Source organism: Salvelinus fontinalis, chromosome 4 (genome assembly GCF_029448725.1).
Source record: "Salvelinus fontinalis isolate EN_2023a chromosome 4, ASM2944872v1, whole genome shotgun sequence".
In the NCBI taxonomy this organism is placed as follows: domain Eukaryota; kingdom Metazoa; phylum Chordata; class Actinopteri; order Salmoniformes; family Salmonidae; genus Salvelinus; species Salvelinus fontinalis.
In genome coordinates this window covers 52,223,797-52,238,227 of record NC_074668.1, presented here as the reverse complement: position 1 = coordinate 52,238,227, position 14,431 = coordinate 52,223,797, and the positions used below count along the sequence as shown (strand labels likewise).

At 41.5% G+C, this 14,431-nt stretch overlaps 1 protein-coding gene across 2 annotated transcripts in view; it reads left to right on the top strand.

Moving 5' to 3' along the window:
• The first annotated feature begins 55 nt into the window (after nucleotides 1-55).
• LOC129853983 (uncharacterized) overlaps nucleotides 56-14,431 on the top strand; it is a 65,628-nt gene continuing 51,252 nt past the window's right edge. For both annotated transcript variants that reach the window (XR_008759211.1, XM_055920568.1), the window contains exon 1: nucleotides 56-436. Coding sequence is in view for 1 of the 2 variants with exons in the window: in XM_055920568.1 (XP_055776543.1) it covers nucleotides 121-436 (316 nt within the window). In the remaining variant the exon portion in view is untranslated. The remainder of the gene's footprint in view (nucleotides 437-14,431) is intronic.

Genomic DNA, 14,431 nt, shown 5'->3' with positions numbered 1-14,431 from the left:
TTGAGTCCCTGGGTCTCGACCCCGCCCTGCGCAACTGGGTCCTGGACTTCATGACAGGCCGCCCCCAGGTGGTGAATGTAGGAAACGCCATCTCGGTGTACATATCACAGACAAACTGAAATGGTCTACGCACACAGACAGGTTGGAGAAGAAGGAGCAGCGCCTTGTCACCGAAAACCCTCACTAACTTTTACAGGTGCACAATCGAGAGCATCCTGTCATGCTGTATCACTGCCTGGTTCGGTAACTGTACCGCCCACAACCGCAGGGCTCTCCAGAGGGTGGTGCGGTCTGCACAACGCATCCCCGGGAGCAAACTACCTGCCCTCCAGGACACCTACAACACCCGATTCCACAGGAAGCAAAAAGATCATCAAGGACAATAACCACCAACCGAGCCACTGCCTGTTCATCCCGCTTCCATCCAGAAGGCGAGGTCAGTACAGGTGCATCAAAGCTGTGACAGAGAGATTGAAAAACAGCTTCTTTCTCAAGGCCATCAGATTTGTTAAACAGCCTTAACTAGCCCAGAGAGGTGGCTGCCTACCTACAGACTTGATATGCCACTTTAATAAATGGAACACTAGTCACTTTAATAATGCCACTTTAAGAATGTTTACATATCTCGCATTACTTATCTCATATGTACAGTATATCACAAAAGTGAGTACACCCCTCACATTTTTGTAAATATTTGAGTATATCTTTTCATGTGACAACACTGAAGAAATAAGTGTAATTTGCTGTCCCCTCAAAATAACTCAACACACAGCCATTAATGTCTAAACCGCTGGCAACAAAAGTGAGTACACCCCTAAGTGAAAATGTCCAACATTTTGTGAAAATGTCCTACATTTACACTGTTATACAAGCTGTACACTCACTACTTTACATTGTAGCAAAATGTAATTTCTTCAGTGTTGTCACATGAAAAGATATACTCAAATATTTACAAAAATGTGAGGGGTGTACTCACTTTTGTGATACTGTATATACTGTATCCTACACTATCCATTCTATACTATCTATGGCATCTTAGCCGCTCTGTCACTGCTCATCCATATATTTTATATATTCTTATCCCATTCCTTTACTAGATTGTGTGTATTAGGTTTTGTTGTGGAATTTGTTAGATATTAGGTTTTGTTGTGGAATTGTTAGATATTACCTGTTAGATACTGCTGCACTGTCGGATCTAGAAGCATAAGCATTTCGCTACACTAGCAATAACATCTGTTAACTATGTGTATGTGACCAAAAACATTTGATTTGATTTGATTTGGACAATCTGACTACACTCTGAATTTACAAACGCCTTCTGGCACTTCCGAGTGAATTTACGAACACACCCATAATCTCACAGATAGAACAAGGATACCGATTTCACCGGATGTATAAATGTGAAGCATCCGGTTGGCGTTTCCACTCACTACCAAATATGGTGATGTGAGGAAGCCCATTGGCCACAGTGGGAGAAACTGGAACAAGATGGATTTTGGCCGACATTCTGCTAATTTTCTAATCAATTAAACATTTGATCTACATACAGTTTTCTGTTTCCAAAACTAAAATCTGTATCAAACAGAGTGCACTAAGGTTGGTAGACTTACCTAATTGTTTATAGAGATTACTTTGTTTAGGACGAGTGCACTACGTACTGGGCGTTTTCCTAATTAAAAATGTCATGCATATTCAGTAGCGCACAAATGGTACTTGTTCTCTTCTTGGTGATAGCTAGCTAATTCAACTCACAAATAACAACAACAAAAAACGTACTTGGCTTAAACAGCTAGAAATCGATGTCTTTGTACGTTTTTCCACTACTAGTCCTCAGTCTCGGAAAATAAAATAAAAATTCACGATAAGACACATACGTCATCAATAAATGTAAAATGTTCTCTATGATTTTGTTTAGGGGGAGGGGAAGCAACATTTTAAAAAACAAATCATTACGCAAACCTAATTTCTCGCTTGATTATGAAATTGTTGAGCTGGAATCTCATGTGTTTGTCAAATATCCCAATAACTACTGCAATTATTACGAGATAGAAAGATGAGGCTATGTGCAGCAATCTGCTGCAATACTGTCCAGAGAAAGGGAGGAAAATCAGTTTTCCAATTTCCAACAGACGTTGAAAGGTATATAATAAATAAAGAGAAGATGCATTTGGATTAATTATTGCATGGTGAGGCACATGTCTTTCGCTGAAATCAATAGTGTGCTGTATCCATGACTACCCATCTAATCAATCACTTAAGCAATGATCACTGGTGATCACAGATAGATAAAACATGCTACCAGTAATGAAACAATAGCTGAGTATAATGATGATGAGGCAGAATGGCTAGCTAACGTTAGTTGACTAATGTGCCCAGCTATATTACATCCAAGGGTATCCCAGGGTATGCTGCACAATCAATAGGAGCCATAATTTGTGACACTGGGTCATTGCAAAGCAATCTATCCAGCTGTAGAACACCATTAAGTACCTCTTAAGTTATGGTTGATGTCTGTAAGACATTGTATAGGCAACAACTTCAGTTCTGTTGCCCTATGATCAGATTAGTTCAGAATACCATAAAACACTATAATTATATGCATCTTCAGAAAATAGACAAAACTCAAAAGGTTGTACATTTAACAGACATTTATGAAAGGCCAGTTAATGTTGTGAAAAATATAGAACATATAGAAACCATGAAAATAAAGAGCATTTGATCACAACCTGGAAGAACACGTTGAGCATGCATCCCCTCTCAATAGGAACATGATGCAAAAAAGAAAGACATACACCATGTGTAGAATTAGAGCATCGCTTCAAAAGAGCAATCAGGAGGTTCAAGAAGGCAGCAACTGAAAATGTTTCATAGGATAAGCTAAAGTGTGGATCTTCGTTCTAGAATCTGTTCTAATCAGGCAATGGTTGTTATGGTGGTATCTCACAGAGAGGAATGTGTTAGTTTTGATTGAAGATAAGGAGTGTGATGTAGACCCCCAGAAGTCAGAAGACTACAGGGATAGAGTCCATATACATTGCATTCGGAAAGTATTCAGACCCCTTCCCTTTTTCTACATTTTGTTAAGTTACAGCCTTACGCGCTGGCCACACCACCTGCGTCGCGTGCGCGAGCGTTGCAAAATTAATGTACACATACAGGTTATTCAATCATTGCACCCACACTACTCGCGTCAGCGAGAATCTTTGTAGCTTAGCGCTAAAATAGAACTTGGCTCCTCTCCCATCTCCTCTTTGGTTTTTAGGAGCATATACCACATCGGTGATTGAAAGATGAACTGAAGTCCACGCTCCAGTCCAGTTGGTGGTGGTAACTCACCTTAAAGTTGGTTGCCAACCACCATATAAAGTCCATAGAAGAAGAAGAAGCCTGAAGGAGGAGAGATTACTAGAAACAAACTCAGTTTACCCTTTTACCTGTGGATTAATTGTCTGAGTAAAGGAACTTGTGGATTTCAGGTCAAATAACCCAATGATTATATCCCAGGACAAATGATCTAGCAACAGCAAGCTAGCTAGCTAAAATGCCATATATGTTTAATGCTTTTTTTACCTGTCCACAAATTAATATTTATTAACCCTGGTGTCCTGGCTAAATTACCAATCTGGCCCTCATACCATCACGGTCACCTAATCATCTCCAGTTTACAATTGGCTTATTCATCCCCCTCCTCTCCCTTGTAACTAAACTCAGCAAAAAAAGAAAGGTCTCTTTTTCAGGACCCTGTCTTTCAAAGATAATTCGTAAAAATCCAATTAACTTCACGGATCTTCATTGTAAAGGGTTTTAACACTTTCCCATGCTTGTTCAGTGAACCATAAACAATCAATGAACATGCACCTGTGGAACGGTCGTTAAGACAACTAACAGCTTACAGACGGTAGGCAATTAAGGTCACAGTTATGAAAACTTAGGACACTAAAGAGGCATTTCTACTAACTCTGAAAAACACCAAAATAAAGATGCCCATGGTCCCTGCTCATCTGTGTGAATGTGCCTTAGGCATGCTGCAAGGAGGCATGAGGACTGCAGATGTGGCCAGGGCAATAAATTGCAATGTCCGTACTGTGAGACGCCGAAGACAGCGCTACAGGGAGACATGACGGACAGCTGATTGTCCTCGCAGTGGCAGATCACGTGTAACAACACCTGCACAGAATCGGTACATCCAAACATCACACTTGTTGTTGCCAACCTGTACCTGTCCCACAACTGCCTGAGTTACATCAGGAACGCACAAACCCTCCATCAGTGCTCAGACTGTCCACAATAGGCTGAGAGAGGCTGGACTGAGGGCTTGTAGGTCTGTTGTAAAGCAGGTTCTCACCAGACATCACCGGCAACAACGTTGCCTATGGGCACAAACCCACCGTCACTGGACTGGCAAAAAGTGCTCTTCACTGACGAATCGCGGTTTTGTCTCACCAGGGGTGATGGTCAGATTCGCGTTTATCGTCGAAGGATTGAGCGTTACACCGAGGCCTGTACTCTGGAGTGGGAACGATTTGGAGGTGGAGGGTCCGTCATGGTCTGGTGCGGTGTGTCACAGCATCATCGGACTGAGCTTGTTGTCATTGCAGGCAATCCCAATGCTGTGCGTTACAGGGAAAACATCCTCCTCCCCCATGTGGTACCCTTCCTGCATCCTGACATGACCCTCCAGCATGACAATGCCACCATCCATACTGCTCGTTCTGTGCATGATTTCCTGCAAGACAGGAATGTCAGTGTTCTGCCATGATCAGCGAAGAGCCCGGATCTCAATCCCATTGAGCACGTCTAGGACCTGTTGGATCGGAGGCTGAGGGCTAGGGCCACTCCCCCCAGAAATGTCCGGGAACTGGCAGGTGTCTTGGTGGAAGAGTGGGGTAACATCTCACAGCAAGAACTGGCACATCTGGTGCCTTCCATGAGGAGGAGATGCACTGCAGTACTTAATGCACCTGGTGGCCACAACAGATACTGACTGTTACTTTTGATTTTGACCCCCCTTTGTTCTGGGACACATTCTTCCATTTCTGTTAGTCACATGTCTGTGGAACTTGTTCAGTTTATGTTTCAGTTGTTGAATCTTGTTATGTTCATACAAATATTTACACATGTTAAGTTTGCTGAAAATAAACGCAGTTGACAGTGAGAGGACGTTTCTTTTTTTGCTGAGTTTATTCCTCAGGTCATTGCTGTAAATGAGAATGTGTTCTTAGTTAATTTACCTGGTAAAATAAGGGTACCGGAGCGGTACCGGAGTGCCACCGGAGTGCCAAGTCTATGTCCAAGAGGCTTCTAAACAGCTTCTACCCCTAAGCCATAAGTCTCCTGAACAGCTAATCAAATGGCTACCCAGACTATTTGCTTCTGCGCTGCTGCTACTCGCTATTATTATCTATTCATAGTCACTTTAATAACTATACCTACATGTACATATTACCTCAATTACCTTGACACCGGTGCCCCCGCACTTCGACTCTACCGGTACCCCCTGTATATAGCCCCGATATTGTTATTTACTGCTACTCTTTAATTATTTGTTATTCTTATCTCTACTAGAAAAAATTAATACAATTGGGGTGTTTTATTAAAACGTCATTGTTGTGTAACTTATAAGTAAGCATTTCACTGTAAGGTCTACACCTGTTGTATTCGGCGCATGTGCCAAATAACATTTTATTTTATTTTAAATATCAACATGCATGCTATTGTGCACACGGACGCACGTGTGTGTGCGGTCTGGTCTGCATGTTATTATAAAATTTATTAAATACAAAATCACACACAATACCCCATAATGGCAAAGTGAAAACAGGTTCATACTTTTTTGCAAATTTCTTAAAAATAATAAACAGAAATGCCTTATTTACAGAAGTATTGCTATGAGACTACAAATTGAGCTCAGGTACATCCTTTTTCCATTGATCATCCATGTGATGTTTCTACAACTTGATTGGAGTCCACTGGTGGTAAATTCAATTGATTGGACATGATTTGGAAAGGCACACACCTGTCTATGTAAGGTCCCACAGTTGACAGTGCATGTCAGAGCAAAAACCAAGTCATGAGTTTGAAATAATTATCCGTAGAGCTCAGAGACAGGATTGTGTCGAGGCAAAGATCTAGGGAAGGGTACCAAAAAATGTCTGCAGCATTGAAGGTCCCCAAGAACACAGTGGCCTCCATCATTCTTAAATGGAAGAAGTTTGGAACCACCAAGACTCTTCCTTGACCTGGCCGCCCGGACAAACTGAGCAATCGGGGGCGAAGGGCCTTGGTTAGGGAGGTGACCAAGAACCCGATGGTCACTCTGACAGAGCTCCAGAGTTCCTCTGTGGAGATAGGAGACACCTTCCAGAAGGACAACCGTCTCTGCAGCATACCACCAATCAGGACTTTATGGTAGAGTGGCCAGACGGAAGCCACTTCTCAGTAAAAGACAACAGTCTGCTTGGAGTTTGCCAAAAGGCACCTAAAGGATTCTCAGACCATGAGAAACAAGATTCTCTGGTCTGATGAAATCAAGATTGAACTCTTTGGCCTAATTGCCTAATTGCCAAGCGTCAAGTCTGGAGGAAACCTGGCACCATCCCTACGGCATCATGCTATGGGGATGTTTTCAGCGGCAGGGACTGGGAGACTAGTCAGGATTGAGGGAAAGATGAATGGAGAAAAGTACAGAAAGGTCCTGGATAAAAACCGGAGCTCAGGACCTCAGACTGGGGCGAAGGTTCACCTTGCTACAGGACAACGAGCCTAAGCACCCAGCCAAGACAACGCAGGATTGGCCTCGGGACAAGTCTCTGAATGTCCTTGAGTGGCCCAGCCAGAGCCCGGACTTCAACCCAATCGAATATCTCGGGAGAGACCTGAAAATAGCTGTGCAGCGACGCTCCCAATTCATCCTGACCTAGCTTGAGAGGATCTGCAGAGAAGAATACTGGTGTACAAAGCTTGTAGCGTCATACCCAAGAAGACTCAAGGCTGTAATCACTGCCGAAGGTACTTCAACAAAGTACTGATTGAAGGGTCTGAATTCCTATGTAAATGTAATATTTCAGTTTTTTATTTTTTATAATGAGCAAAAATGTATAAAAACCTGTTTTTGATTTGTAATTATGGGGTATAAATTGTGTAAATTGATTAGGGGGGAAAAACGATTTAATCGATTTTAGAATAAGGCTGTAACGCAACAAAATGTGGAACAAGTCAAGGGGTCTGGAAACTTTCCGAACGCACTGTACACAACTAACTATGGCAGGACACGATCAGTAAAGACTGTAAGGTCCTCATTTGGGTACTGGGTCAAAAGAGTAGCAAGTATGGCTGCCTTTCTGCTGACTTCTGTGGTCTACGTCATACTCCTCTTATACATATAGAGAGAAAAACTACATTGCTGCTCTTTAACTTCTTTGGGACTGGGGGGCAGTATTGAGTAGCTTGGATGAATAAGCTGCCCAGAGTAAACTACCTGCTACTCAGGCCCAGTTGCTAATATATGCATATTATTAGTAGATTTGGATAGAAAACACTCTGACGTTTCTAAAACTGTTTGAAGGATGTCTGGGAGTATAACAGAACTCATATGGCAGGCAAAAACCCGAGAAAAAATCCAACCAGGAAGTGGGAAATCTGAGGTTTGTAGTTTTTCAGGTCATTGCCTATCGAATATACAGTGTCAATGGGGTCATATTGCACTTCCTAAGGCTTCCACTAAATGTCAACAGTCTTTAGAACCTTGTTTGATGCTTCTACTGTGAAGGAGGGGGGAATGAGGGCTCTTTGAGTCAGGAGTCTGGCAGAGTGCCATGAGCTGGTCATGCGCGCTCACGTGAGAGCGACCTGTGTTCCATTGCATTTCTACAGACAAAGGAATTCTCCGGTTGGAACATTATTGAAGATTTATGATAAAAACAACCTAAAGATTGATTCTATACTTCGTTTGACATGTTTCTACGAACTGTAATATGACGTTTTGTCTGAACTTTCGCCTGGACCTGCCCGCGCGTCGTGAGTTTGGATTATGTACTGAACAAAAAGGAGGTATTTGGACATAAATGATGGACTTTATCGAACAAATCAAACATTTATTGTGGAACTGGGATTCCTGGGAGTGCATTGTGATGAAGCTCATCAAAGGTAAGTGAATATTTATAATGCTATTTCTGACTTTGTTGACTCCACAACATGGCGGATATCTGTATTGCTTGTTTTGTTGTCTGAGCGCTGTACTCAGATTATTGCATGGTGTGCTTTTTCGGTAAAGCTTTTTTGAAATCTGACACAGCGGTTGCATTAAGGATAAGTTTTTCTAAAGTTCCATGCATAACACTTATATTTTCATCAACGTTTATGATGAGTATTTCTGTAAATTGATGTGGTTCTCTGCAAAATCACCGGATGTTTTGGAAGGAAAACATTGCTGAACGTAACGCGCCAATGTAAACTGAGATTTTTGGATATAAATATGAACTTTATCGAACAAGACATACATGTATTGTGTAACATGAAGTCCTATGAGTGTCATCTGAAGATCATCAAAGGTTAGTGATTAATTCTATCTCTATTTCTGCTTTTTGTGACTCCTCTCTTTGGCTGGAAAAATGGCTGTGTTTTTCTGTGACTATGTACTGACCTAACATAATTGTTTGGTGTGCTTTCGTCGTAAAGCCTTTTTGAAATCTGACACGTATTGCATGTATGATTTCATAAAAGTTTAATTTTTTATAGTAATTTATTTGAATTTGGTGCTCTGCATTTTCACTGGATGTTGGACATGTGTGACGCTTGTGTCCCACATATCCCAGAGAGGTTAAATTAACTGTGGAGTACTATTTTATAAAATCAGGGTGAATAACAGGGATAGAGGACATAACCATAAACTATTATCTACAAACTACAATATATACTACCACAGATGTTATAACAATAACTACACTACTAAATGAACTATAAACAGGAGACCTTAAGCATATACCAACATCCAGCAGAAACTAGAGTAGAGGTGAGAAAGAGAGCAGGAGAGCGCAGGAGACCATGAGCATAGACCCAACTCCAGCAGATGATGCCAAATGTAGTTCAGGTGGTCTGCAGCAGGTTCAGGTGACAGAGGTGGCAGAAGGAGCGGATAAGAGCGTCTGCTAAAATTACTAAAATGTAAATGTAAAAAGGAGGTGTCCTTAGGCTCACAAACATCTAAAGGACTTCTTAAACTTCAGTGTATTGTGTAGAAGAATAGAAGAACAAGGATCTAGAACACAACCATAAACCATGAACTTTAATTAAACAAAAAACACTGGTACTGGCCTATATACACACAATGACTGGGGGTCCCAGAGAAGAGGTTTAAAAACAACTGGTGATTCCCAGTGATGGTTCTGATTTCTTGACTTATGAAATCATAAAATGTACTTATTCATGTCATTGAGGGAGAGAGGGGAATGTATAATGTTTACATTAAGTCAGGATATGTTATTTTTAGCCATCGGGGATCCTATGGGAGGAGAAGTGACGCAGTCTGGTACCAGTCACCATGACCGCTGTGAGTTGGAGAAGAGTGAGCGCGTTGGGACAGAGGTCAGGTCAGATGAAGTGAGGAAGAACAGATATCACTAAGGTTCTGTCTAGCAACAGAGATGCATTGGCTGTTCAGATGTGTAGGAGGAGACTCAGCATAGGAGAAAGGGTTAAATATCAGTGCTTGTGTGAATATGTATTTTTTGTTTAGCTGTTCGATCCTTTGGGATGAATAAACTTGGTTTAAGCTTTCATAGTGTCCGTCGAGTTCTTACTCTGATATTTAGAACCTAACACAAGAAACTTCAGAGGCTTCTTCTGCTCCTGGAAAGGATATACGCTGCTCTAGTCGTACGAGAGAAAGAGAACACATTAGCCAGTCATATTTCCATAAAATGGAAAACATAAAGACCGTAATTATACAAGTTTTAGAAAGAGAAAGATTACGTCAACCAGTCCTACCAAACACTACCAATGAGCAACATAGCATGCATCAACAACATGCCTCTGAAATATTCAACTAATGAATACTAATAGAAGGTAGAACATTGAAGTAAGACAAGCTTCACATATAAATGTGCTTGCTACACACAAATCACTTAATTTAACACATTAAAATAAGGATCTCAGTCAGTGTGTGTTCAGACACACCTCTGCTGTGAATTTAATAAATGTGATATTAAACCTTACACACTTTTCAATTGCTCAGGAGGAAGATATGGCTGTCAAACATCAGACGTAGGGACATCAGTCTGCAGAAGTCCTTCGATGACCTGATGAAAGGGGGTTATGCTGTGTGCAAGGAGCACTGTGAAGAGTGTTTTATTCTGATTATGTAGAGCTACTATCTTTGTCAATAAAAATGAATTTCAGTCATATCTGAAACTTTTCTGTTGAAACTCTTTCAACAGGATTCATGGAAGACACTGTCCTCCGAGGCAATACCTACCAGAATATATTGCAGGAATCCACCCTCTGGATCTGTAACAGATGTAGTAGAAAAATAAGTAAGCCAACTATAAAGGTTGTAGATTAGCAATTAAAGATGCATTGTTATTGTTTTATATCAATACAACAGGTTTAAAGTTTTGAATTGTCTATTTTTGAAGGAGAGGACAGGGAAGCAGATGTTGGAGATTTAGGTGAGAAATAGAGAGAGAATAGGAGAGTGAAAGAGAGCGTGGACCAAGCTCCAGCAGAGGAAGCAGCAGATAAACCTGCATTTTTTTGCAAGGATTTATACATGACACTAACCTCAACATCAAAACCTTCAATCCAAATTACAATTTCATACCTACCACTTTGATTTTGGACAAAATTACCTGAATGGACTATTGCTACCACGGATGATCAATAAAAAACTTCTAACAAGCCAAAAACTGCAGAAGAAACACAGCGTAACCTGAAAATATCATCCAACACAAAACTGAAAGATATCCTCCTCGACACTGAAAAGATATAGCTAGCTAACGACCTCCTTTTCCAGGTGGAAAAGATGGATAGAGACTTACTAGCTATGTTAGCTAGCTAGCTGGGACGTTCTACAAGGAATCTGCCTCCCGAAAAAAGCTTATCCCAAGTGGGTGTGACACCTACTCCTGTTGCCTGCTCCCATTGCAGCTTTGATCCCACCTGGCGATCTGTTCACCGTCTGCCCTGGCCTGTCTCCCCCTGTCTGGTTCAGGTACCCCCGTCACACTCCCCCCTCGCTCCCGAGCGTTCGCTCGCCTCCATCACATGTGCACTGTTGGGGCAAGTGACTCTGAACTAACAATGGCTAGCCCCAAGTTGATATATTTTTCTCTTGTGCTTTATGCCATTTGCCTCATGATTCCTGTGTGCTTTGTTGACAATTAACTTGCTTGTTTACCCAACCGTGGGACAGTCTGTGTGTGTTCCCACACTCGGGACACTTACTCTCTTGGTTACACGGACTCTTGGCCTCCCATTCTATTCTACTCACCTCTCGCCGGCTTTGTATTCATGTTACCTGTACAATATGATCTTGTTGTCATCTAATGCACATTCAAATGTTATAAATCAACACTGCAGAGTTCTCCCTCTCCTCTGCTGTGCCCTGATTGTATTATTATAATTGTTTTAGTTATTTTTATCTTTATTTAACTAGGCAAGTCAGTTAAGAACAAATTCTTATTTACAATGATGGCCTAACCCGGCCAAACCCGGATGACGCTGGGCCAATTGTGCACCACCCTATGGGACTTCTAATTACAGCCGGATGTGATACAGCCTGGATTCGAACCAGGGACTGTAGTACTTATTACGGATCCCCATTAACTGCTGCCAAGGCAGCAACTACTCTTCCTGGGGTCCAGGAAAATTAAGGCAGTTTATACAATTTTAAAAACATTACAATACATTCACAAACTGTGTGCCCTCAGGCCCCTACTCCACCACTAACACATACAGTTGAAGTCAAAAGTTTACATACACTTAGGTTGGAGTCAATAAAACTCGTTTTACAACCACTCCACAAATTTCTTGTTAACAAACTATAGTTTTGGCAAGTCGGTTAGGACATCTACTTTGTGCATGACACAAGTAATTTTTCCAACAATTGTTTATAGACAGATTATTTCACTTATAATTCACTGTATCACAATTCCAGTGGGTCAGAAGTTTACATACACTAAATTGACTGAGCCTTTAAACAGCTTGGACAATTCCAGAACATGATTTCATGGCTTTAGAAGCTTCTGATAGGCTAATTGACATAATTTTAGTCAATTGAAGGTGTACCTGTTGATGTATTTCAAGGCCTACCTTCAAACTCAGTGCCTCTTTGCTTGACATCATGGGAAAATCAAAAGAAATCAGCCAAGACCTCAGAAAAATTGTAGACCTCCACAAGTCTGGTTCATCCCTGGGAGCAAATTCCAAACCAGTAGTTCAAACAGACAGCTCATCATTCAACATGCCAATACCTCTTGCAAATACAAGCAGTGATGAAGTCAAGCTCTCCTCCACTTTGAGAGACTGTCATGCATATTATTAATATTAGCTCTCTTGGGGCTAGCAACATTAGATGGGCCAGGGTGTACATGCACATTTCCAGATATAATCAGCAGTAAGGATAACATCATCCTGGCCCACCTACTGTTGCTAGCCCCAATTTTGATTTGTGCTCTGATATCTGCTTCACTGATTTCTGCTCTCGTAAAAGCCTGGGTTTTCTGCACATTAACACTAGAAGCTTATTACCTAAAATTGATCAATTGAAAGTGTGGCTTCACAGCTCCAATCCAGATGTGTTGGTCATTACTGAGACGTGGTTAAGAAAGAATGTTTTGAACCTTTTTCGGCAAGACAGATCTTCCAAAGGTGGTGGAGTGACAATCTTTACCAAGGAACACCTTCAGTGCTCGGTTGTCTCCACCAAGTCTGTCCCCAAACAATTTGATTTGCTGGTTTTACGCATTAAACATTCAAATAACTCTTTGTTTACTGTTGCTGGGTGTTATCGGCTACCATCAGCACTGGCCTGTACCCTAAATGCCCTAAGCTCTCTCCTGGCCCCTCACACTAAGTCTGAATTTGTCATGCTAGGTGACCTAAACTGGGACATGCTTAAACCACCTGACCAAGTCCAAAAGCAATGGGACTCCTTAAATCTTTCTCAGAATATTACCAATCCCACAAGATATGACTTCAAACACCCAGAAAAGGCTACTCTCCTTGATGTTATCCTTATAAATAATTCTGATAGGTATCAGTTTGGTGTTTTCTGTAATGACCTTAGTGATCACTCTTTCACAGCCTGTGTTCGTAACGACTGCTCAGTGAAACGACCCGTCCTGATTTGTCATAGACGCCTGATAAAACACTTTAATGATCAAGCCTTCCTTCATGACCTGGCCTCTATAAATTGGTATAGAATCAGCTTGATCCCCTCTGTCGAAGATGCTTGGACCTTCGTTTTTGAAATATTCATGGTATCGTTAACAAATACACGCCCATAAAGAAAATTTGAATTAAAAACAGATTTAGCCTCTGGTTCGACTGATTTGGCTCAGATTATTACTCCACCTCATGAATTCCATTTGGCAAATCACTCGGCACATGCATACTCAGGCAAATTAGAAATAAGTTCACTCAGGCTATCCGGAAGGCCAAAGTTAGTTACTGTAAGGAGCAGTTCTCTCTCTGTGGGTCTAACCCCAAGAAGTTCTGGAAAACGGTTCAAGACCTGGAGATTAAACCCTCCTCCTCACAGCTGCCCATGTCCCTCAATGTTGATGATGTGGTTGTTACTGACAAGTAACATGGCTGAGCTCTTTAATCACCACTTCATTAAGTCAGGATTCCTATTTGACTCAGCCATGCCTCCTTGCCTGTCCAACATTTCCTAATCTCCCACCACTTCTAATGCGACTATCCCCGATGCTCCTTCCTATTTTTCCCCCGCTACAAAGTTTCTCCCTGAAGGCAGTCACTGAGTCCGAGGTGTTAAAGGAGCTCATTAAACTTGACCCCAAAAAACATCTGGGTCAGATAGTTTAGACCCTTTCTTCTTTAATGATGCTGCCCCATCTCTGACCTTTTTAACCTGTCTCTCCTCTCTGGGGAGGTTCCCATTGCTTGGAAGGCAGTATGTCCTTTATATAAAGGGGGAGATCAAACTGATCCTAACTGTTATCTTCTTATGGCTGCAGCCCGACACCGGTACACTTATGACAACATCCAGCTCAAGTGCAGGGCGTGAAATTCAAAAGAATTTTTTTTTTTAAATAGTCCAAGACACCAGATGAAAGGTGCACATCTTGTGAATCAAGCCAACATGTCCGATTTTTAAAATGTTTTACAGGGAAGACACAATATGTAAATCTATTAGCTAACCACATTAGCAAAAGACACCAATATTCTTACTCCATCAGTTTATGACTCCATC